This window comes from Salvelinus fontinalis, chromosome 2 (genome assembly GCF_029448725.1).
Source record: "Salvelinus fontinalis isolate EN_2023a chromosome 2, ASM2944872v1, whole genome shotgun sequence".
NCBI lineage: Eukaryota > Metazoa > Chordata > Actinopteri > Salmoniformes > Salmonidae > Salvelinus > Salvelinus fontinalis.
Genome location: NC_074666.1, coordinates 90,700,860 through 90,724,846, shown reverse-complemented (window position 1 = coordinate 90,724,846; position 23,987 = coordinate 90,700,860). Strand labels below are relative to the sequence as shown.

General features: G+C 44.9%; 1 protein-coding gene across 2 annotated transcripts; it reads left to right on the top strand.

Annotated features, from left to right (window-relative positions):
• Positions 1 to 14,379: 14,379 nt before the first annotated feature.
• LOC129831559 (immunoglobulin lambda-1 light chain-like) lies at positions 14,380 to 23,619 on the top strand. Of its 2 annotated transcripts, XM_055894923.1 has the most exons (4): positions 14,380 to 14,995; positions 15,092 to 15,419; positions 18,871 to 18,908; positions 22,890 to 23,619. In XM_055894923.1, the coding sequence occupies exons 1-4, from the start codon at positions 14,956 to 14,958 to the stop codon at positions 23,219 to 23,221; spliced, it is 738 nt and encodes a 245-aa protein (XP_055750898.1). In that variant the 5' UTR covers positions 14,380 to 14,955; the 3' UTR covers positions 23,222 to 23,619. The 2 variants fall into 2 exon arrangements, 1 of the variants encoding a protein (XP_055750898.1); XR_008755757.1 differs by lacking the exons at positions 14,380 to 14,995; positions 15,092 to 15,419 and adding an exon at positions 15,442 to 16,245 and having other exon boundaries at positions 16,342 to 18,908; positions 22,890 to 22,977.
• Positions 23,620 to 23,987: the final 368 nt, after the last annotated feature.

Here is a 23,987-nt window from a genome sequence, read left to right as displayed (position 1 = left end):
ATAGCCTGCTCAGATGAGCAGTAACAACAGAATGCAGTGTCCAGTGGGCTAACTGGCATAGCCTGCTCAGATGAGCAGTAACAACAGAATGCAGTGTCCAGTGGGCTAACTGGCATAGCCTGCTCAGATGAGCAGTAACAACAGAATGCAGTGTCCAGTGGGCTAACAGGCATAGCCTGCTCAGATGAGCAGTAACAACAGAATGCAGTGTCCAGTGGGCTAACTGGCATAGCCTGCTCAGATGAGAAGTAACAACGGAATGCAGTGTCCAGCGGGCTAACTGGCATAGCCTGCTCAGATGAGCAGTAACAACGGAATGCATTGTCCAGCGGGCTAACTGGCATAGCCTGCTCAGATGAGCAGTAACAACGGAATGCAGTGTCCAGTGGGCTAACTGGCATAGCCTGCTCAGATGAGCAGTAACAACAGAATGCAGTGTCCAGTGGGCTAACTGGCATAGCCTGCTCAGATGAGCAGTAACAACAGAATGCAGTGTCCAGTGGGCTAACTGACATAGCCTGCTCAGATGAGCAGTAACAACAGAATGCAGTGTCCAGTGGGCTAACTGGCATAGCCTGCTCAGATGAGCAGTAACAACAGAATGCAGTGTCCAGTGGGCTAACTGGCATAGCCTGCTCAGATGAGCAGTAACAACAGAATGCAGTGTCCAGTGGGCTACCTGACATAGCCTGCTCAGATGAGCAGTAACAACAGAATGCAGTGTCCAGCGGGCTAACTGGCATAGCCTGCTCAGATGAGCAGTAACAACAGAATGCAGTGTCCAGCGGGCTAACTGGCATAGCCTGCTCAGATGAGCAGTAACAACAGAATGCAGTGTCCAGCGGGCTAACAGGCATAGCCTGCTCAGATGAGCAGTAACAACAGAATGCAGTGTCCAGCGGGCTAACTGGCATAGCCTGCTCAGATGAGCAGTAACAACAGAATGCAGTGTCCAGCGGGCTAACTGGCATAGCCTGCTCAGATGAGCAGTAACAACAGAATGCAGTGTCCAGCGGGCTAACTGGCATAGCCTGCTCAGATGAGCAGAAACAACAGAATGCAGTTTCCAGCGGGCTAACTGGCATAGCCTGCTCAGATGAGCAGTAACAACAGAATGCAGTGTCCAGCGGGCTAACAGGCATAGCCTGCTCAGATGAGCAGTAACAACAGAATGCAGTGTCCAGTGGGCTAACTGGCATAGCCTGCTCAGATGAGCAGTAACAACAGAATGCAGTGTCCAGTGGGCTAACTGGCATAGCCTGCTCAGATGAGCAGTAACAACAGAATGCAGTGTCCAGTGGGCTAACAGGCATAGCCTGATCAGATGAGCAGTAACAACAGAATGCAGTGTCCAGTGGGCTAACTGGCATAGCCTGCTCAGATGAGAAGTAACAACGGAATGCAGTGTCCAGCGGGCTAACTGGCATAGCCTGCTCAGATGAGCAGTAACAACGGAATGCATTGTCCAGCGGGCTAACTGGCATAGCCTGCTCAGATGAGCAGTAACAACGGAATGCAGTGTCCAGCGGGCTAACTGGCATAGCCTGCTCAGATGAGCAGTAACAACGGAATTCAGTGTCCAGCGGGCTAGCAGGCATAGCCTGCTCAGATGAGCAGTAACAACGGAATGCAGAGTCCAGCGGGCTAACTGGCATAGCCTGCTCAGATGAGCAGTAACAACGGAATGCAGTGTCCAGCGGGTTAACTGGCATAGCCTGCTCAGATGAGCAGTAACAACGGAATGCAGTGTCCAGCGGGCTAACTGGCATAGCCTGCTCAGATGAGTAGTAACAACAGAATGCAGTGTCCAGCGGGCTAACTGACATAGCCTGCTCAGATGAGCAGTAACAACAGAATGCAGTGTCCAGTGGGCTAACTGACATAGCCTGCTCAGATGAGCAGTAACAACAGAATGCAGTGTCCAGTGGGCTAACTGGCATAGCCTGCTCAGATGAGCAGTAACAACAGAATGCAGTGTCCAGTGGGCTAACTGGCATAGCCTGCTCAGATGAGCAGTAACAACAGAATGCAGTGTCCAGTGGGCTAACTGGCATAATCTGCTCAGATGAGCAGTAACAACAGAATGCAGTGTCCAGTGGGCTAACTGGCATAGCCTGCACAGATGAGCAGTAACAACAGAATGCAGTGTCCAGTGGGCTAACTGGCATAGCCTGCTCAGATGAGCAGTAACAACAGAATGCAGTGTCCAGTGGGCTAACTGGCATAGCCTGCTCAGATGAGCAGTAACAACAGAATGCAGTGTCCAGTGGGCTAACTGGCATAGCCTGCTCAGATGAGCAGTAACAACAGAATGCAGTGTCCAGTGGGCTAACTGGCATAGCCTGCTCAGATGAGCAGTAACAACAGAATGCAGTGTCCAGCGGGCTAACTGGCATAGCCTGCTCAGATGAGCAGTAACAACAGAATGCAGTGTCCAGCGGGCTAACTGGCATAGCCTGCTCAGATGAGCAGTAACAACAGAATGCAGTGTCCAGCGGGCTAACTGGCATAGCCTGCACAGATGAGCAGTAACAACAGAATGCAGTGTCCAGCGGGCTAACTGGCATAGCCTGCTCAGATGAGCAGTAACAACAGAATGCAGTGTCCAGCGGGCTAACTGGCATAGCCTGCTCAGATGAGCAGTAACAACAGAATGCAGTGTCCAGCGGGCTAACTGGCATAGCCTGCACAGATGAGCAGTAACAACAGAATGCAGTGTCCAGCGGGCTAACTGGCATAGCCTGCTCAGATGAGCAGTAACAACAGAATGCAGTGTCCAGCGGGCTAACTGGCATAGCCTGCTCAGATGAGCAGTAACAACAGAATGCAGTGTCCAGCGGGCGAACTGGCATAGCCTGCTCAGATGAGCAGTAACAACAGAATGCAGTGTCCAGTGGGCGAACTGGCATTGCCTGCTCAGATAAGCAGTAACAACAGAATGCAGTGTCCAGTGGGCTAACAGGCATAGCCTGCTCAGATGAGCAGTAACAACAGAATGCAGTGTCCAGTGGGCTAACTGGCATAGCCTGCTCAGATGAGCAGTAACAACAGAATGCAGTGTCCAGCGGGCTAACTGGCATAGCCTGCTCAGATGAGCAGTAACAACAGAATGCAGTGTCCAGCGGGCTAACTGGCATAGCCTGCACAGATGAGCAGTAACAACAGAATGCAGTGTCCAGCGGGCTAACTGGCATAGCCTGCACAGATGAGCAGTAACAACAGAATGCAGTGTCCAGCGGGCGAACTGGCATAGCCTGCTCAGATGATCAGTAACAACAGAATGCAGTGTCCAGCGGGCGAACTGGCATAGCCTGCTCAGATGAGCAGTAACAACAGAATGCAGTGTCCAGTGGGCGAACTGGCATTGCCTGCTCAGATAAGCAGTAACAACAGAATGCAGTGTCCAGTGGGCTAACAGGCATAGCCTGCTCAGATGAGCAGTAACAACAGAATGCAGTGTCCAGCGGGCTAACTGGCATAGCCTGCTCAGATGAGCAGTAACAACAGAATGCAGTGTCCAGCGGGCTAACTGGCATAGCCTGCACAGATGAGCAGTAACAACAGAATGCAGTGTCCAGCGGGCTAACTGGCATAGCCTGCTCAGATGAGCAGTAACAACAGAATGCAGTGTCCAGCGGGCTAACTGGCATAGCCTGCTCAGATGAGCAGTAACAACAGAATGCAGTGTCCAGCGGGCTAACTGGCATAGCCTGCACAGATGAGCAGTAACAACAGAATGCAGTGTCCAGCGGGCTAACTGGCATAGCCTGCTCAGATGAGCAGTAACAACAGAATGCAGTGTCCAGCGGGCTAACTGGCATAGCCTGCTCAGATGAGCAGTAACAACAGAATGCAGTGTCCAGCGGGCGAACTGGCATAGCCTGCTCAGATGAGCAGTAACAACAGAATGCAGTGTCCAGTGGGCGAACTGGCATTGCCTGCTCAGATAAGCAGTAACAACAGAATGCAGTGTCCAGTGGGCTAACAGGCATAGCCTGCTCAGATGAGCAGTAACAACAGAATGCAGTGTCCAGTGGGCTAACTGGCATAGCCTGCTCAGATGAGCAGTAACAACAGAATGCAGTGTCCAGCGGGCTAACTGGCATAGCCTGCTCAGATGAGCAGTAACAACAGAATGCAGTGTCCAGCGGGCTAACTGGCATAGCCTGCACAGATGAGCAGTAACAACAGAATGCAGTGTCCAGCGGGCTAACTGGCATAGCCTGCACAGATGAGCAGTAACAACAGAATGCAGTGTCCAGCGGGCGAACTGGCATAGCCTGCTCAGATGATCAGTAACAACAGAATGCAGTGTCCAGCGGGCGAACTGGCATAGCCTGCTCAGATGAGCAGTAACAACAGAATGCAGTGTCCAGCGGGCGAACTGGCATTGCCTGCTCAGATAAGCAGTAACAACAGAATGCAGTGTCCAGTGGGCTAACAGGCATAGCCTGCTCAGATGAGCAGTAACAACAGAATGCAGTGTCCAGTGGGCTAACTGGCATAGCCTGCTCAGATGAGCAGTAACAACAGAATGCAGTGTCCAGCGGGCTAACTGGCATAGCCTGCTCAGATGAGCAGTAACAACAGAATGCAGTGTCCAGCGGGCTAACTGGCATAGCCTGCACAGATGAGCAGTAACAACAGAATGCAGTGTCCAGCGGGCTAACTGGCATAGCCTGCTCAGATGAGCAGTAACAACAGAATGCAGTGTCCAGCGGGCTAACTGGCATAGCCTGCTCAGATGAGCAGTAACAACAGAATGCAGTGTCCAGTGGGCTAACTGGCATAGCCTGCTCAGATGAGCAGTAACAACAGAATGCAGTGTCCAGTGGGCTAACTGGCATAGCCTGCTCAGATGAGCAGTAACAACAGAATGCAGTGTCCAGTGGGCTAACTGGCATAGCCTGCTCAGATGAGCAGTAACAACAGAATGCAGTGTCCAGTGGGCTAACTGGCATAGCCTGCTCAGATGAGCAGTAACAACAGAATGTAGTGTCCAGTGGGCTAACTGGCATAGCCTGCTCAGATGAGCAGTAACAACAGAATGCAGTGTCCAGTGGGCTAACTGGCATAGCCTGCTCAGATGAGCAGTAACAATGGAATGCAGTGTCCAGCGGGCTAACTGGCATAGCCTGCTCAGATGAGCAGTAACAACAGAATGCAGGGACTTGGAGGAACCTTGAGCCACAGTGGTTAAACAGCATTGACTTCACATACCATAAGGCCAGTGACCAATATGCAGAAAAACATCCAGAATGTCCACCCCTGCCTCCCACGCCTGCATTCCACTCACAGGAGGAATTGAATAGGAGCCTGAGAGACCTGAATCTGCCTGTGGGGAGTCTGCTCTATCAGTGTTAATGCTGAACCGAGAGTAATATCACAGCCAGTAGCATCCCAGGTAGAATTGGACTGAAAGGAATATTTATTTATGGCTATACCATTTTAATTGATTTGAATTCTTCTGTTCAATGCTTTCTAACTCCATATAATACCTTCATATAGATTCTCTACTCTTTCTCAGCCACACGGAGAGCATGTCAATTACAACTGCCAGAAGTGCCTGTCCTTCTACAATGAATTGGTGAAACTTGACCCAACCCTGTCAACTGCTCAGGAACAGATCACAAAGGAGCACAGTGCCTCACACTTGTGGCATGATTCAAGGAAGCTTTGAGTTACTGCAAGCTCAGCCAAGAAGGTCCCTGTCAGGGAATCCACCAACCCTGGTAAGGTTGTCCAGTAGCATCTGTATCCCAGGTTCCGAGGGAAAGCAGCCACACGCTACGGGAAGATAATGAGCTGATGGCATCCCAGCCCAGTGGTGTAAAGATGGAGTGAAGTTGCAGAGGGGATGGAGGACAGAGGGAGGTGGAGTGGAAAGAGGGATCCTTGGAGACGAGAAGCAGGGACAGAAAGGAAAAGATGAGTCGTTCCACGAAGAGTTTCCTTTGATATTTTAAGGTGAAATTGTGCACCAATATTGAATTGTAAAAGCCTGTTGTATTAAATGATGTGCCCTTTAATATAGACCACATGGAAAATTCAATAAATCAGATTTTTTATCTGAATAAAGACGTGCTAAACTGCCAAAATGCAACACTTTGACATGTCCCTCTGAGACTTAATCCACAAATATCTCTAAGTTTCAACATTGTAAAGCTATAGTTATTTTGTTGCTTTGACCAACAACTGACTAGGTATCCCCCTTTCCCTTAATTATTTATGTGATTAGTGATTCTTTTACGTCTGTCCCCCATTTTAAGGTCAACTCTGTGACCTGCTCCCGCTCCCCCTCCCTGGCACTCGAAGGCTTCCCAGAATTATGCAATCCTGCCACCATCATTTACGCCCAGCCGGCTTGCCCAGCGCCCGTGACTCGGCCGGCCCATCAGGATCGCCCAGGTGGGACGCCAGGTGGCGCCCCTAGAGGGGGAGGGGAGTACTGTCACACCTGCTCCTGCTCCCCTCCCTGGTGCTAGAAGGTGCCAGGCTCTCCAGCATTAGGCACTCCTGCCACCATCATTACGCACACCTGCCTTTCCACCGTCACGTGCATCAGCGATTACTGGACTCACCTGGACTCCATCACCTCTGTCATTACCTCCCCTCTATCTGTCTGGTTCCCTGCTCTATTCCCTGCTGCAGAGTTAATTGTCATATGTCCTTGTTTACCCATGTGCTGACGCTGTTCCTGTCCTGTTACCTGTCTGTTCCTCATTAAATTTCAACTCCCCTTACCTGCTTCTCTTCTCCAGCGTCGGTCCTTACAGTGAGCTGAACTCTCGTTTTAAAGGTAGACTCAGCGATATGATGTAGATACAGAAAGTAAACAGCTTAGTGGGTCAATTCTCACAACAACTAAGTGCATTGAAGCGCAAATCTCAACCTCTCCGCTCTTTTGATGTCCGGGCTACCACGCTGTACACAGTGTGAAATGTACCCGTGCACATGCGCAGATACTGTGTGTGAGGGTGAAGTGTTGCATGACTCCCATCTCAATATCTCCGGTGCGACTCGTGGCAACATCATTTTACTGAGTCTACCTTTTAATTAATATTTAATTAAACTACTCCTTTTTAAATCGTTTTTTCAAAAGAAACATTAAACATCTAATAGTCAAATCATATTGCAAAAGCAGGTGAGCTGGTTCTACTTTTCTTGGAAATGTTGTGGTGTTTTGTGGTGGAATGCTGAGCAGATTTAGTATAACGTAGATAGATAGGATAGAAATGTTTTTACTATAAATACAACATTTTGAAGTTTGCATTCAATTCCTACTCCCTTTTGCACACAACAAGCTTCCACTCCCCGCTCTCACAAGGGGATTCATGGCTTATTTAAGAAGAAATCATCAACCCTGTTACTTTATTTGGCACTTAACAGGCTTTTGTTATGGTAAATTCTGTATTTAACCTCTTGAGATTGGAAAACACGTTGTTTAGGAAGGCGAATATGTGCTATTTATTACAAAATCAAAGTCATTTTTATCAATTTTCACTTTTCAATAGGCACCGAATTGGTGGAACGACCCAGATGCTGGGCGGAGAGAGAGGCATTCAAGTATTTCAGACTAGAACGCTGGCCTCTATTTTACCTTAGGATGCAGGAATGACAGGCCAATGTTTAGAGAGTTTGAAGCTGCCATTATTACATGGTTTAAACTGTTCTGTAGTGTTAACATTACATGTTGGACTCAGTATCATTTCAGCATGAATAGCTACTGTATAGGTCTGGTCTTCACTTAGTCTTTCAGCATTAAACTATGACCTTGTAAGATTCAACTCAATATTAGGAAGGTGTTCTTAATGTTTTGTACACTCTGTGTAGCGTGGCGTCATGCTACGGTGTTTCACATTCTGCATCGTGATCAGAATAGAGGCTGCAGTTCTGTCAACGTCCACATGAGGAGGACAAAGTACCACCAATAATTACTCAGGATATACATACATTAAAGCAGGCACAGTTTGGCGTCAGTCAGACTACTGGTTTCAGTCCCACCTAGTCTCGCCGGGCCATCCTTCCGTACTAACCCAGAAAGAACGGATGGTTTCATATCTAGTATTTCTAGTTATCAGAGTCATTCACCAGGGACGTGTTCTAGATCTGACACTGAGTTACAGGCAGTGATGTGTTGCTCCCTTTCTCCCCCAGCACACACCGGCTTCCCTACCTCCTCCTCCTCTTCCCCTTATTTATAGCTTCATGTAAATGAAGAGGTTATTTTATCTCCTCTCAGAACTGTGGGGAGGGGGGGGGGGGTAAGATACCTAATCATTATGTTGGTCCTGTCTAGAACTAGTATAGGATATTAAACTCCAGCTATGGTTTGATGGATGTAGAATATGAGTCAGTGATGAAGACGGGGCCTCATGTAGAGCAAATGAGAGTAGCTGGTGATTGGTTAACTGTAGAGGTCCCTCCCTCTGGTCCTCCCTGTCTGTCTCCTTATAGGTGGGTCCTGCAGCCTCTTCTCTCCTCACACTCCAACCCTGCTCATCTCTCAGCTGGACAGTAAGGGCCGTTCACACCACACACTGACAACATGCTGGGGACACTCTGCACTCTCATCACTGCTCTAACATGTAAGGATTTACTGTTCATTCTGAATCTAAAAACAATGCCAATGAAGTTTTACATTCATGTATGATTAATTGTCTTAATAAATTGTGTGTTTAATTCCCACAGATGTCAGTTGCCAGAAAGCAGTGACACAGACACCTTCAGTACTGACTGTCAGTACAAAGGGGACTGCTACTTTTTACTGTGACATTACCAAACATGAAAGCAATTATGTAAGCTGGTATAAACAGGCTCCAGGAGAAGCTCCTCGGTATGTGTTAAGGTTTTACCGTACTCATGCCTCTCCTGATGAATATGGTTCTGGTTTCTCCTCTGATCGTTTCACATCTAAAGCCACGTCTGATAAGGATTATCAGTTTACAATCAGTAATGTGGAGGAGACAGACTCAGCAGTGTATTACTGCCAGACCCAGAATGACTCTCCTTATGCGCAAGTATCACAGTGATATACACCATGACAAAAACCTCCTCACCAAACACACTCACTTCTGCTTTCAGATGTTCTGAATATAGACACTAACTGAATGTCAAGTCATCCTGAACCAGTGTGTCTGCAGGAGGAGAACATTCCATGCTTGTGTTTTACACAAAACCCTTCACACATTTACTAGAATGTTGACATTAACAATTACACCTAGTTGTCCAAAAGCATGAATGATAAAGTGGAATTCCAGAAGGTTCAGTCATAACAGAAGACTCCATGTATCAGACAACCTCCATGATAGTCAGTCCCCTGGTTTACAGTAGAGACATATTACATCAACAGTCATTTAGTGATGTAATGTTAGTTCAGAACCCCACTATCAGGTCCAGATATTATTATTATTATGGTATTATCTATATTATGACATGCTAATTTTAAGAAAACTAACCAACACAACTCACATGAAACTAAATACTGATTATATAATGGAGGGTAGAGGATATGTGATTAATATAAACATCATGGATTATATAATGGAGGAGGGTAGAGGATATGTAGTGATTAATATAACCATCATGGATTATATAATGGAGGAGGGTAGAAGATATGTGATTAATATAAACATCATGGATTATATAATGGAGGAGGGTAGAAGATATGTGGTGATTAATATAAACATCATGGATTATATAATGGAGGAGGGTAGAGGATATGTGGTGATTAATATAAACATCATGGATTATATAATGGAGGAGGGTAGAGGATATGTGGGGATTAATATAAACATCATGGATTATATAATGGAGGAGGGTAGAGGATATGTGATTAATATAAACATCATGGATTATATAATGGAGGAGGGTAGAGGATATGTGGTGATTAATATAAACATCATGGATTATATAATGGAGGAGGGTAGAAGATATGTGGTGATTAATATAAACATCATGGATTATATAATGGAGGAGGGTAGAGGATATGTGGTGATTAATATAAACATCATGGATTATATAATGGAGGAGGGTAGAGGATATGTGATTAATATAAACATCATGGATTATATAATGGAGGAGGGTAGAGGATATGTGGTGATTAATATAAACATCATGGATTATATAATGGAGGAGGGTAGAGGATATGTGGTGATTAATATAAACATCATGGATTATATAATGGAGGAGGGTAGAGGATATGTGGGGATTAATATAAACATCATGGATTATATAATGGAGGAGGGTAGAGGATATGTGATTATTATAAACATCATGGATTATATAATGGAGGAGGGTAGAGGATATGTGGGGATTAATATAAACATCATGGATTATATAATGGAGGAGGGTAGAGGATATGTGATGATTAATATAAACATCATGGATTATATAATGGAGGAGGGTAGAGGATATGTGATTAATATAAACATCATGGATTATATAATGGAGGAGGGTAGAGGATATGTGGTGATTAATATAAACATCATGGATTATATAATGGAGGAGGGTAGAAGATATGTGGTGATTAATATAAACATCATGGATTATATAATGGAGGAGGGTAGAGGATATGTGGTGATTAATATAAACATCATGGATTATATAATGGAGGAGGGTAGAGGATATGTGATTAATATAAACATCATGGATTATATAATGGAGGAGGGTAGAGGATATGTGATTAATATAAACATCATGGATTATATAATGGAGGAGGGTAGAGGATATGTGGGGATTAATATAAACATCATGGATTATATAATGGAGGAGGGTAGAGGATATGTGATTATTATAAACATCATGGATTATATAATGGAGGAGGGTAGAGGATATGTGGGGATTAATATAAACATCATGGATTATATAACGGAGGATATAAACATCATAGATTATATAATGGAGCTGTGATGAGGTTAGAGGATGGTGCAGAGTCAAAAGCAGAACAAATATATTTGAGTTAGTTTTTCATACTGCCCACTTGCTTAAAACTTTTTATGGTTGCAATCCCGTTAACGGGATCGATATGACAACAGCCAGTGAAAGTGCAGGGCGCCAAATTCAAAAGGAAATCTCATAGTTAAAATTCCTCAAAAATACATGTCTCATACCATTTTAAAGGTATTCTTGTTGATAATCCCACCAAAGTGTCCGATTTCAAATAGGATTTTCAGCGAAAGCACCACAAACGATTATGTTAGGTCACCGCCAAATCACAGACAAACAGTCATTTTTCCAGCCAAAGAGAGGAGTCACAAAAAGCACAAATAGAGATAAAATGAATCACTAACCTTTGATGATCTTCATCAGACGACACTCATAGGACTTCATGTTACACAATACATGTATGTTTTGTTTGATAAAGTTCATATTTATATAAAAAAATCTGAGTTTACATTGACGTGTTACGTTCACTAGTTCCAAAAACATCCAGTGATTTTGCATAGCCACATCGATTCAACAGAAATACTCATCATACATGTAGATGATAATACAAGTCATACACATGGAATTATTGATATACCTCTCCTTAAAACTTCTTATGGCTGCAAGCCCGACGTTGGTACACTTATGACAACAGCCAGCTCAAGTTCAAAATATATATTTTTTAAATATTTAACTTTCACACATTAACAAGTCCAATACAGCATATGAAAGGTACACATCTTGTGAATCCAGCCAACATGTCCGATTTTTAAAATGTTTTACAGCGAAAACACCACGTATATTTATGTTAGCTCACCACCAAATACAAAAAAGGACAGACATTTTTCACAGCACAGGTAGCATGCACAAAGCCAACCTAACTAACCAAGAACCAACCAACAAACAACTTCATCAGATGACAGTCTTATAACATGTTATTCAATAAATCTATGTTTTGTTCGAAAAATGTGCATATTTCAGGTATAAATCATAGTTTACATTGTAGCTACAATCAGAAATTGCACCGAAAGCAGACAGAATAATGACAGACACCAACGCCAAATAACTAAATACTCATCATAAAACATTTCTGAAAAATACATAGTGTACAGCAATTGAAAGACAGGCATCTTGTGATTCCAGCCAATATTTCCGATTTATCAAGTGTTTTACAGCGAAAACACAATATAGCGTTATATTAGCTTACCACAATAGCCAAAAACACAAGCAATTTCCCAGTAGCAAAAGTAAGCGATCGTAACAAACAAGCAAAAGATATAATTTTTGACTAACCTTGATTTTCTTCCTCAGATGACAGTCCTATAACATCAGGTTATACATACACTTATGTTTTGTTCGAAAATGTGCATATTTAGAGCTGAAATCAATGGTTACACATTGTGCTAACTTAGCTACTTTTTCCCACAACGTCCGGATTTTTCCTGACACTTTTTCTGACACACATATTCTGACCAAATAGCTATTCATAAACATAACAAAAAAATACATGTTGTATAGGAAATGATAGATCCATTAGTTCTTAATGAAATCGCAGTTAGAATTCTAAAAATAACTTCATTACGATATCCAGCTTCGGTATAGCTAGAGTACCCAAAAGCTGGGCGCCCACGACTAGTTCACATGTACGACAGATATATAAAATAGCATCATAAAATGTTTCTTACTTTTGCTGATCTCCCATCAGAATGATGGACAAGGTGTCCTTTGTCCAGAACAATCATTGTTTGGATTTAGAACGGCAACTTTCCCTCTTCAATTAGCACGCGCACTAGCCAAGTTGCACGGATCTCTCCATCGTCAACAAAGTCAGAGAACGGAACACGGCAAAACTCCCGAAAAAATTTCAATAATCTGATTAAACTATATTGAAAAAACATACTTTACGATGATATGGTCACATGAATCAAATAAAATCAAAGCCGGAGATATTGGTCGTCCATAACGGCAGCTAAACAGAAGGCAATCCCACTGTCCACCTCGCGCTCCCAAGAGTACCGTAAATGAGGGACACGTCATACAAAAGGCTTGTATTCAACTTCAGACCAAGATAAACACTACATTTCTTCTCTCACAGCCTCTTGACATCCAGGGGAAGGTCTATGAAGTGCACGTTGTCAGCGTCGTGTGTATAGGTGGCAGGGAAGTCAGACGCAGGAGAGTAAATGAAGTGTAGATGGAGACTTTTAATAAATCACCATGACATGCTCTACACACGAGAATTATATATACATTAAATAACAATGGGTACGAGGACTCGTCGCGCACCTATACACCTAACAAACAACACTTGACATAAAACAATCTCTGACAAACACATGAAGGGAAACAGAGGGTTAAATACACAACAGGTAATGAATGGGATTGATAACAGGTGTGTGGGAAGACAAGACAAAACCAATGGAAAATGAAAAATGGATCGATGATGGCTAGAAGACCGGTGAAGTCGACCGCCGAACACCGCCCGGACAAGGAGAGGCAACGACTTCGGTAGAAGTCGTGACACACGTAGACTCTTACGTATCATGCCCAAGTATAGGCAGGAAGTAGAACAGAGCATCGATTTCAGAATTTCCACTTCCTGGTCAGGAAGTTTGTGCCAAATGAGTTCTGTTTGACTCACAGATATAATTCAAACGGTTTTAGAAACTAGAGAGTGTTTTCTATCCAATAGTAATAATAATATGCATATTGTACGAGCAAGAATTGAGTACGAGGCCGTTTGAAATGGGCACCTTTAAATCAGAGCTACTCAATACTGCCCCTGCAGCCATAAAAAGTTAATGCAACCGCTGTGTCAGATTTCAAAAAAACTTTATGGAAAAATCAAACCATGCAATAATCTGAGACGGCACTCAGAACAATAGTCAAATTCGCCGCCATGTTGGAGTCAACAGAAACCAGAAATTACATGATAAATATTCCCTTACCTTTGATGATCTTCATCAGATTGCACTCCCAGGAATCCCAGGTCCACAATAAATGCTTGATTTGTTCGATAATGTCCATTATTTATGTGCAATTAGCTACTTTTGTTAGCGCGTTTGGTAAACAATTCCAAAGTCACGAAGCGCGTTCCCTAAAAGCTGACGATATGTCCAAAAGTTCCGTAACAGTCAGTAGAAACATGTGAAACGATGTATTGAATCAATCTAGAATGTTGTTAACATAAATCTTGAATAATGTTCCAACCGGAAAAATACATTGACTTCAGACTTCAGATGAGCGATGGAACAGAGATCCCTCTCATGTGAACGCGCATGGTCAAAGCATGGTCACCTCATGGCAGACCTGACTAATTCTCTTCTCATTAGGCCCCCCTTCACAGTAGAGTTATCAGACAACGTTCTACAGACTGTTGACATCTAGTGGAAGCCATAGAAAGTGAAAACTCATTCATATCTCGCTGTGATTTCAATGGGATCTTGGTTGAAAATCGACCAGCCTCAGAATTTCCACTTCCTGTTTGGATTTTTTCTCAAGTTTTTGCCTGCCATATGAGTTCTGTTATACTCACAGACATAATTCAAACAGTTTTAGAAACTTCAGAGTGTTTCCTATCCAATACTAATAATAATATGCATATATTAGCAACTATTACTGAGGAGCAGGCCGTTTACTGTGGGCACCTCTGTGCACCTTTCATCCAAGCTACTCAATACTGCCCCTGCAGCCATAAGAAGTTAAATAGTTGGGACACATTTAAAGTGACTTTTAGGTCAGTGTGCTTAGAGTAAAGATCAATCATTATAATAGTATTATTAGAACTGTGTAAATCTGTTAACCCCCAGACACGTCAATCAACTATGAGAGTAGCTGGTGATAGGTTAACTGTAGAGGCCCCTCCCTCTGGTCCTCCCTGGCTTGGTGATAGGTTAACTGTAGATGCCCCTCCCTCTGCTCCTCCCTGTCTGTGTCCTTATAGGTGGGTCCTGCAGCCTCTCCTCTCACTCCAACCCTGCTCATCTCTCAGCTGGACAGTAAGGGCCGTTCACACCACACACTGACAACATGCTGGGGACACTCTGCACTCTCATCACTGCTCTAACATGTAAGGAGTCTGACTTCCTGGAGGTTTATCTTCCTGTTTTATTAATAATGAGTCTGTATGTTTCTCTTTACTACATGTCATCTTCTTATTTCCCAGGTGTCAGTGGTGTGACTGTGGTGACACAGAAGCCTCCTGTTGTGACGGTGAGGAAAGGAGAGACGGCCACTCTGGACTGTAACCTGGGGACTGTTCAGGATAGTGCTGCTCGTTGGTATAAACAGGCTCCAGGAGGAGTTCCTCAGTTTGTTTTATTTTTCTACCACCCTAATAGTGCTCCTACCTATGGCGCTGGTTTCTCCTCTCCTAAATTCACATCTAATCATCAGTCTAAATCAGATTATCGTTTGATTATTAATACTGTGGAGGAGACAGACTCAGCAGTGTATTACTGTAATACATGGGACGACTCTGTTAAAGAGCACGTATCACAGTGATATACACCATGACAAAAACCTCTTCACCAAACACACTCACTTCTGCTTTCAGATGTTCTGAATATAGACACTAACTGAATGTCAAGTCATCCTGAACCAGTGTGTCTGCAGGAGGAGAACATTCCATGCTTGTGTTTTACACAAAACCCTTCACACATTTACTAGAATGTTGTCATTAACAATTACACCTAGTTGTCACAAAGCATGAATGATAAAGTGATATTCCAGAAGGTTCAGTCCTAACAGAAGACTCCATGTATCAGACAACCTCCATGATAGTCAGTCCCCTGGTTTACAGTAGAGACATATTACATCAACAGTCATTTAGTGATGTACTGTTAGTTCAGAACCCCACTATCAGGTCCAGAGAATATTATCATTATGTTATTATCTATACTATGACATGCTGATTTTAAGAAAACTTACTAACATAACTCACATGAAACTAAATACTGCTCTTTTCAGTGTAACCAAAATGATCCCATATGGTTTTTGTTAGTCCAATATAAAATATTGATATTTTTGATTGTTGAATAGTTACAGTAATTTAAATTGATTAAAAGTCCATCATACAGAAGCTGATATGGTGAGATATAGAGGCCCCTCCCTCTGGTCCTTCCTGGCTTGGTGATAGGTTAACTGTAGAGGCCCCTCCCTCTGCTCCTCCCTGTCTGTCTCCTTATAGGTGGGTCCTGCAGCCTCTCCTCTCCTCACACTCCAACCCTGCTCATCTCTCAGCTGGACAGAAAGGGCCGTTCACACCACACACTGACAACATGCTGGGGACACTCTGCACTCTCATCACTGCTCAAACATGTAAGGAGTCTGACTTCCTGGAGGTTTTACTTCCTGGTTTATTGATAATGAGTCTGTATGTTTCTCTTTACTACATGTCATCTTCTTATTTCCCAGGTGTCAGTGGTGTGATTATGGTGACACAGAAGCCTCCTGTTGTGACAGTGAGGAAAGGAGACACGGCCACTCTGTAACCTGGGGACTGTTGATAATAGAGACGGGCACTCTGGACAGTAACCTGGGGACTGTTGATAGAAGAGACGGCTACTATGGACTGTAACCTGGGGACTGTTGATAATAGAGACGCCACTATGGACTGTAACCTGGGGTCTGTTGATAATAGAGACGGCCACTCTGGACTGTAACCTGGGAACTGTTGATAATAGAGACGGCTACTATGGACTGTAACCTGGGGTCTGTTGATAATAGAGACGGCCACTCTGGACTGTATCCTGGGGTCTGTTGATAGGAGAGACGGCTACTATGGACTGTAACCTGGGGACTGTTGATAGAAGAGACGGCTACTATGGACTGTAACCTGGAGACTGTTGATAGGAGAGACGGCTACTATGGACTGTAACCTGGGGACTGTTGATAATAGAGACGGCCACTCTGGACTGTAACCTGGGAATTGTTGATAATAGAGACGGCCACTATGGACTGTAACCTGGGGTCTGTTGATAATAGAGACGGCCACTCTGGACTGTAACCTGGGAACTGTTGATAATAGAGACGGCTACTATGGACTGTAACCTGGGGTCTGTTGATAATAGAGACGGCCACTCTGGACTGTATCCTGGGGTCTGTTGATAATAGAGAAGGCCACTCTGGACTGTAACCTGGGAACTGTTGATAATAGAGACGGCCACTATGGACTGTAACCTGGGGTCTGTTGATAATAGAGACGGCCACTATGCACTGTAACCTGGGGTCTGTTGATAATAGAGACGGCCACTATGGACTGTAACCTGGGGACTGTTGATAATAGAGACGGCCACTATGGACTGTAACCTGGGGACTGTTGATAATAGAGACGGCCACTATGGACTGTAACCTGGGGACTGTTGATAATAGAGACGGCCACTATGGACTGTAACCTGGGGACTGTTGATAATAGAGACGGGCACTCTGGACTGTAACCTGGGGACTGTTGATAGGAGAGACGGCTACTATGGACTGTAACCTGGGGACTGTTGATAATAGAGACGGCCACTATAAACTGTAACCTGGGGACTGTTGATGATAGAGACGGCCACTCTGGACTGTATCCTGGGGTCTGTTGATAATAGAGAAGGCCACTCTGGACTGTAACCTGGGAACTGTTGATAATAGAGACGGCCACTATGGACTGTAACCTGGGGTCTGTTGATAATAGAGACGGCCACTATGCACTGTAACCTGGGGTCTGTTGATAATAGAGACGGCCACTATGGACTGTAACCTGGGGACTGTTGATAATAGAGACGGCCACTATGGACTGTAACCTGGGGACTGTTGATAATAGAGACGGCCACTATGGACTGTAACCTGGGGACTGTTGATAATAGAGACGGCCACTATGGACTGTAACCTGGGGACTGTTGATAATAGAGACGGGCACTCTGGACTGTAACCTGGGGACTGTTGATAGGAGAGACGGCTACTATGGACTGTAACCTGGGGACTGTTGATAATAGAGACGGCCACTATAAACTGTAACCTGGGGACTGTTGATAATAGAGAAGGCCACTATGGACTGTAACCTGGGGACTGTTAACTGATGGATTCAAAAGAACCAGACACAAACAGCAAAATATGATGCTATTCTATATACTGTTACTTCATAGAGAGGAACTCTAGAAAAGCCTGAGATGTTTGTAGTGAGAGTGAAGCTCTGTCTGAATGGGATGTTTCAGTTCCTGTCCTCTCAGTAGAGAGAGTGAAGCTCTGTCTGAATGGGATGTTTCAGTTCCTGTCCTCTCAATAGAGAGAGTGAAGCTCTGTCTGAATGGGATGTTTCAGTTCATGTCCTCTCAGTAGTGAGAGTGACGCTCTGTCTGAATGGGATGTTTCAGTTCCTGTCCTCTCAATAGAGAGAGTGAAGCTCTGTCTGAATGGATGTTTCAGTTCCTGTCCTCTCAGTAGAGAGAGTGAAGCTCTGTCTAAATGGGATTTTTCAGTTCCTGTCCTCTCAGTAGAGAGAATGAAGCTCTGTCTAAATGGGATGTTTCAGTTCCTGTCCTCTTAGTTGTGAGAGTGAAGCTCTGTCTGAATGGGATGTTTCAGTTCCTGTCCTCTCAGTAGAGAGAGTGAAGCTCTGTCTGAATGGGATGTTTCAGTTCCTGTCCTCTCAATAGAGAGAGTGAAGCTCTGTCTGAATGGGATGTTTCAGGTCCTGTCCTCTCAGTAGAGAGAGTGAAGCTCTGTCTGAATGGGATGTTTCAGTTCCTGTCCTCTCAGTAGTGAGAGTGAAGCTCTGTCTGAATGGGATGTTTCAGTTCCTGTCCTCTCAGTAGTGAGAGTGAAGCTCTGTCTGAATGGGATGTTTCAGTTCCTGTCCTCTCAGTATTGAGAGTGAAGCTGTCTGAATGGGATGTTTCAGTTCCTGTCCTCTCAGTAGTGAGAGGGAGGAGGTTATTGTACGGCTGTGTATACAAACTGAATCACTGTGGTATTCGGACCAGGAACCAAGCTCATTGTTACTGGTGAGTACCCTTCTAATGTTTTAATCTACTGAATATGAATTGTTTCTAATATAGTGTTGGTCAGATATGTTGTATGTTTTAATTCTTAAAATGTTAACTCTATTTACTTACTTAATATTTTACACCTGCTTAAATCCTTTCTGTTGTTTGTAAATTATTTAAAAAAAAATGTAGGTCCAGAAACATTTTGATGACTGTGTTTATGTCTCTGGGTTGTCTGCTCTGTTCATGTTTAATCATAATTATCTTGTGTTTCTGTTGTCTGTACAACTCAATGTAAAGGAGATATTTCATCTTAAAGTGTTTAATCATGAATATCTTGTGTTTCTGTTGTCTGTACAACTCAATGTAAAGGAGATATTTCATCTTAAAGTGTTTTATCATGAATATCTTGTGTTTCTGTTGTCTGTACAACTCAATGTAAAGGAGATCTTTCATCTTAAAGTGTTTAATCATGAATATCTGTCACGCCCTGGCCTTATTATTCTTTGTTTTCTTTATTATTTTAGTTAGGTCAGGGTGTGACATGGGGAATGTTTATGTTTTGTTGGTTTTGGGTGTTTATTTGGTAAAGGGGTTATGGGTTGTAGTGTATGGTTTTGTGTTGAGTGTAGATGTCTAGTATTGTCTATGGTGGTTAGTATTCTGGGAGAGTCTATGGTTACCCGAATGAGTTCCCAATTAGAGACAGCTGATTTCGGTTGTCTCTGATTGGGAGCCTTATTTAGGGTAGCCATAGGCTCTCATTAGTTGTGGGTAATTGTCTATGTCAGAACGTTTGTAGCCTGTATGTTTGTGCACAACGTTTGTAGCTTCACGGTCGTTTTGTTATTTTGTTAGTTTGTAAAGTGTTTTTGTGTCGTGTTCATCTTCGTTCGTGTTGTTAAATAAAGAAGATGGCATATTTTCCAAAAGCTGCATTTTGGTCCGTCAATCCCCCACACGATCGTGACAGAATTACCCACCATAGGACCAAGCGGCATGGAAGGCGGCAACAGGACATACCTACACAGGATCTCTGGAGTTGGGAGGAGGAATTGGAAGAAGATCCATGGGCACAACCTGGAGAATATCGCCTCCCTCGTGAAGAGCTGGAGGCAGCGAAAGCCGAGAGGAGGCGATATGAGGAGGCAGCACGGAGACAAGGCTGGAGACCCGTGAGTACACCCCAAAAATTTCTTGGGGGGGGCCTTAAAGGGAGGGTGGCGAAGTCAGGTAGGAAACCTGCGCCTACTCCCTGTACTTACCGTGGAGAGCGGGAGTACGGGCAGACACCGTGTTACGCAGTAGAGCGCACGGTGTCTCCTGTACGCGTGCATAGCCCGGTTCGGTACATTTCAGCTCCACGTATCGGCCGGGCTAGACTGAGCGTTGAGCCATATGTCATGAAGCCGGCCCAACGCATCTGGTCACCAGTGCGTCTCCTCGGGCCGGCGTACATGGCACCAGCCTTACGCATGGTGTCCCCGGTTCGCCTACATAGGCCGGTGCGGGTTATTCCACCTCTCCGCACTGGTCAGGCGACGGGGAGCATAGAACCAGGTAAGGTTGGGCAGGCTCGGCGTTCAAGGGAGCCAGTACGCCTGCACGGTCCGGTATTTCCGGCGCCACCTCCCCGCCCCAATCCAGTACCACCAGTGCCTCCTCCACGCACTAGCTATATGGTGCGTGTCTCCAGCCCTTTACCACCAGTGTCTAAACCACGCACCAAGCCTCCTGTGTGTCCCCAGAGTCCTGTGCGTCCTGTTGCTGCTCCCCGCACTAGCCCTGAGATGCGTGTCTCCAGCCCGGTGCCACCAGTCCCGGCACCACGCACCAGGCCTACAGTGCGCCTCAGCCGGCAGGAGTCTGCCGTCTGCACTGCAATGACTGAACTGCCCGTCTGCCAAGCGCCATCTGAGCCATCCGTCTCCCCAGCGCCATCTGAGCCATCCGTCTCCCCAGCGCCATCTGAGCCATCCGTCTGCAATGAGCCTGCAAAGCCGCCCGTCTGCCATGAGCCTGCAAAGCCGCCCGTCTGCCATGAGCCCACTGAGCCGTCCGCCAGACAGGAGCCGCTAGAGCCGCCAGCCGGACAGGAGCCGCTAGAGCCGTCCGTCAGACAGGATCTGCCAGAGCCGCCAACCAGACAGGATCTGCCAGAGCCGCCAACCAGACAGGATCTGCCAGAGCCGCCAACCAGACAGGAGCAGCCAGATCAGTCAGCCAGCCATGAGCAGCCAGATCCGTCAGCTAGCCATGAGCAGCCAGATCCGTCAGCTAGCCATGAGCAGCCAGATCCGTCAGCTAGCCATGAGCAGCCAGATCCGTCAGCTAGCCATGAGCAGCCAGATCCGTCAGCTAGCCATGAGCAGCCAGATCCGTCAGCTAGCCATGAGCAGCCAGATCCGTCAGCTAGCCATGAGCAGCCAGATCCGTCAGCTAGCCATGAGCAGCCAGATCCGTCAGCTAGCCATGAGCAGCCAGATCCGTCAGCTAGCCATGAGCAGCCAGATCCGTCAGCCAGCCATGAGCAGCCAGATCTGTCAGCCAGCCATGGGCTGTCCCTCAGTCCGGAGCTGCAGTCCCTCAGTCCGGAGCTGCAGTCCTTCAGTCCGGAGCTGCCATTCCTCAGTCCGGAGCTGCCCCTTACCCTGGAGCTGCCCCTTACCCTGGTGCTGCCCCTTACCCTGGTGCTGCCCTTTACCCTGGTACTGCCCCTTACCCTGGTGCTGCCCCTTACCCTGGTACTGCCCCTTATCCTGGTACTGCCCCTGACCCTGGTACTGGTTCTTAGTCCGGAGCTGTCCCTTAGTCCGGAACTCCCCCTGAATGCAATGGGGTTAATGTGGAGGGGGGTCGTTTGGAGGAGGCCTAGGAGGTGGTTAGGTACTGTGGTGACGTGGGGACTACGACCAGAGCCGGAGCCGCCACCGTGGAGGGGAGCCCACCCAGACCCTCCCCTAGACTGTGTATGGTGCGCCCGGAGTTCGCGCCTCAAGGGGGGGGTTATGTCACGCCCTGGCCTTATTATTCTTTGTTTTCTTTATTATTTTAGTTAGGTCAGGGTGTGACATGGGGAATGTTTATGTTTTGTTGGTTTTGGGTGTTTATTTGGTAAAGGGGTTATGGGTTGTAGTGTATGGTTTTGTGTTGAGTGTAGATGTCTAGTATTGTCTATGGTGGTTAGTATTCTGGGAGAGTCTATGGTTACCCGAATGAGTTCCCAATTAGAGACAGCTGATTTCGGTTGTCTCTGATTGGGAGCCTTATTTAGGGTAGCCATAGGCTCTCATTAGTTGTGGGTAATTGTCTATGTCAGAACGTTTGTAGCCTGTATGTTTGTGCACAACGTTTGTAGCTTCATGGTCGTTTTGTTATTTTGTTAGTTTGTAAAGTGTTTTTGTGTCGTGTTCATCTTCGTTCGTGTTGTTAAATAAAGAAGATGGCATATTTTCCAAAAGCTGCATTTTGGTCCGTCAATCCCCCACACGATCGTGACAATATCTTGTGTTTCTGTTGTCTGTACAACTCAATGTAAAGGAGATATTTCATCTTAAAGTGTTTAATCATGAATATCTTGTGTTTCTGTTGTCTGTACAACTCAATGTAAAGGAGATATTTCATCTCAAAGGGTTTCATCCAGATCAAATTCTCAGAATATACATTTAAACAATCACATTTATTTCTCAATTATTTGTATTTGATTTGAACAATGTGCACATTTCATTCATCTTTTAGCATTTTAGTCTTCCAGGACTGTGAAGTAATATTATAAATGATGTATCCTGACTTGTCTCTGTCTCTCTGCTCCATGGAAAATAACACCCTAACAGCGTATGATTCCTTCTATCAATATCATTGTAAACATCATGAAGAGCAGTTCTCTATGTAATTGCTCTTAATGCAGGGTGTATTGGTAATGATACCCACATGTACTGAAATATAAACAGGTATCCATTGTGTTTTCTTCTCATCCCATCCGTTGACTACTTTCTACAGATGGAGATCTGGCTACACCTGCTGTGACCCTGTTCCCTCCATCCACTGAAGACCTCAAGTCCAGCAGAGCAACACTGGTGTGTCTGACTAGTAACCTGTCTCAGAAGTCCAAGGGGTTGGCAGATGTCAGCTGGATGTCTAATGGTGAATCAGTGACAGAAGATGTTTCTACCAGCCCTGCTGAGCAGCAACCAGACAAAACCTTCACGATCAGCAGCTATCTGACCATTCAGACTGCAGACTGGGACAAGGACCTGGTGTTCACATGTAAAGTGTCGTTGGGGTCAACATTCTCTGAGAAAAAGATCAGAAAGACTAGTTGTAGTCTGTAAATCAATAGTTTCAGACAGTCAATACAACTGGTAGTTTGTTATAGCTTCACAGCGAGTGCAGCTGTTATTTTGTTAGAATGTTTAAGTTGTGTTTTGATCCTTGCTTTGCTGTTAAATATAGAAGTTAAAATCTTAACAACGTGGATGATATTGGGCTGAAGTCTGAATGCAGCAGTGAATAGTATGACAATAACAAATGTGATGTCAAATAGTTGTTGAGGGTTGTTTCTCATGACAAGTTACTATTGATGCATTCACTGTACCAGCATCATGTTCTCTAAAACATTACATCTGAAACACTGTCATGATGACTATACCTCTCTACTATTGTGAAATGAGTTGAATTACTAATGTATAATAGAGGAATTGTTAGAGCTTTGCTGTATTGTGGATATTAAATAAAGAACATTCTAAAGAACACGTGTTTGTATTTGAGCATGTTGATGAACATCAGTGTTAGCAGCACTAAATGAGGGTGAATCTGGAGAATGACTGTTTAAATTCAACCAAGACAGAAGAGCCCAGAATCCTTACCAGGTTTATTATCATAACAAGGATACTGACCAACCAAAGATGACCTAACAGTTGACTGTAGCCTTACATGAGGATGCAGGATTGCCAGGTGAATGTTTAGAGAGTTAGAAGCTGCCATTATTGCATGGTATAAACTGTTCTCTAGTATTAACATTGGATGTTGGACTCAGTATCATTTCAGCATTATTACAACTGTATAGGTCTGGTCTTCACTTATTCTCCCACTGACATC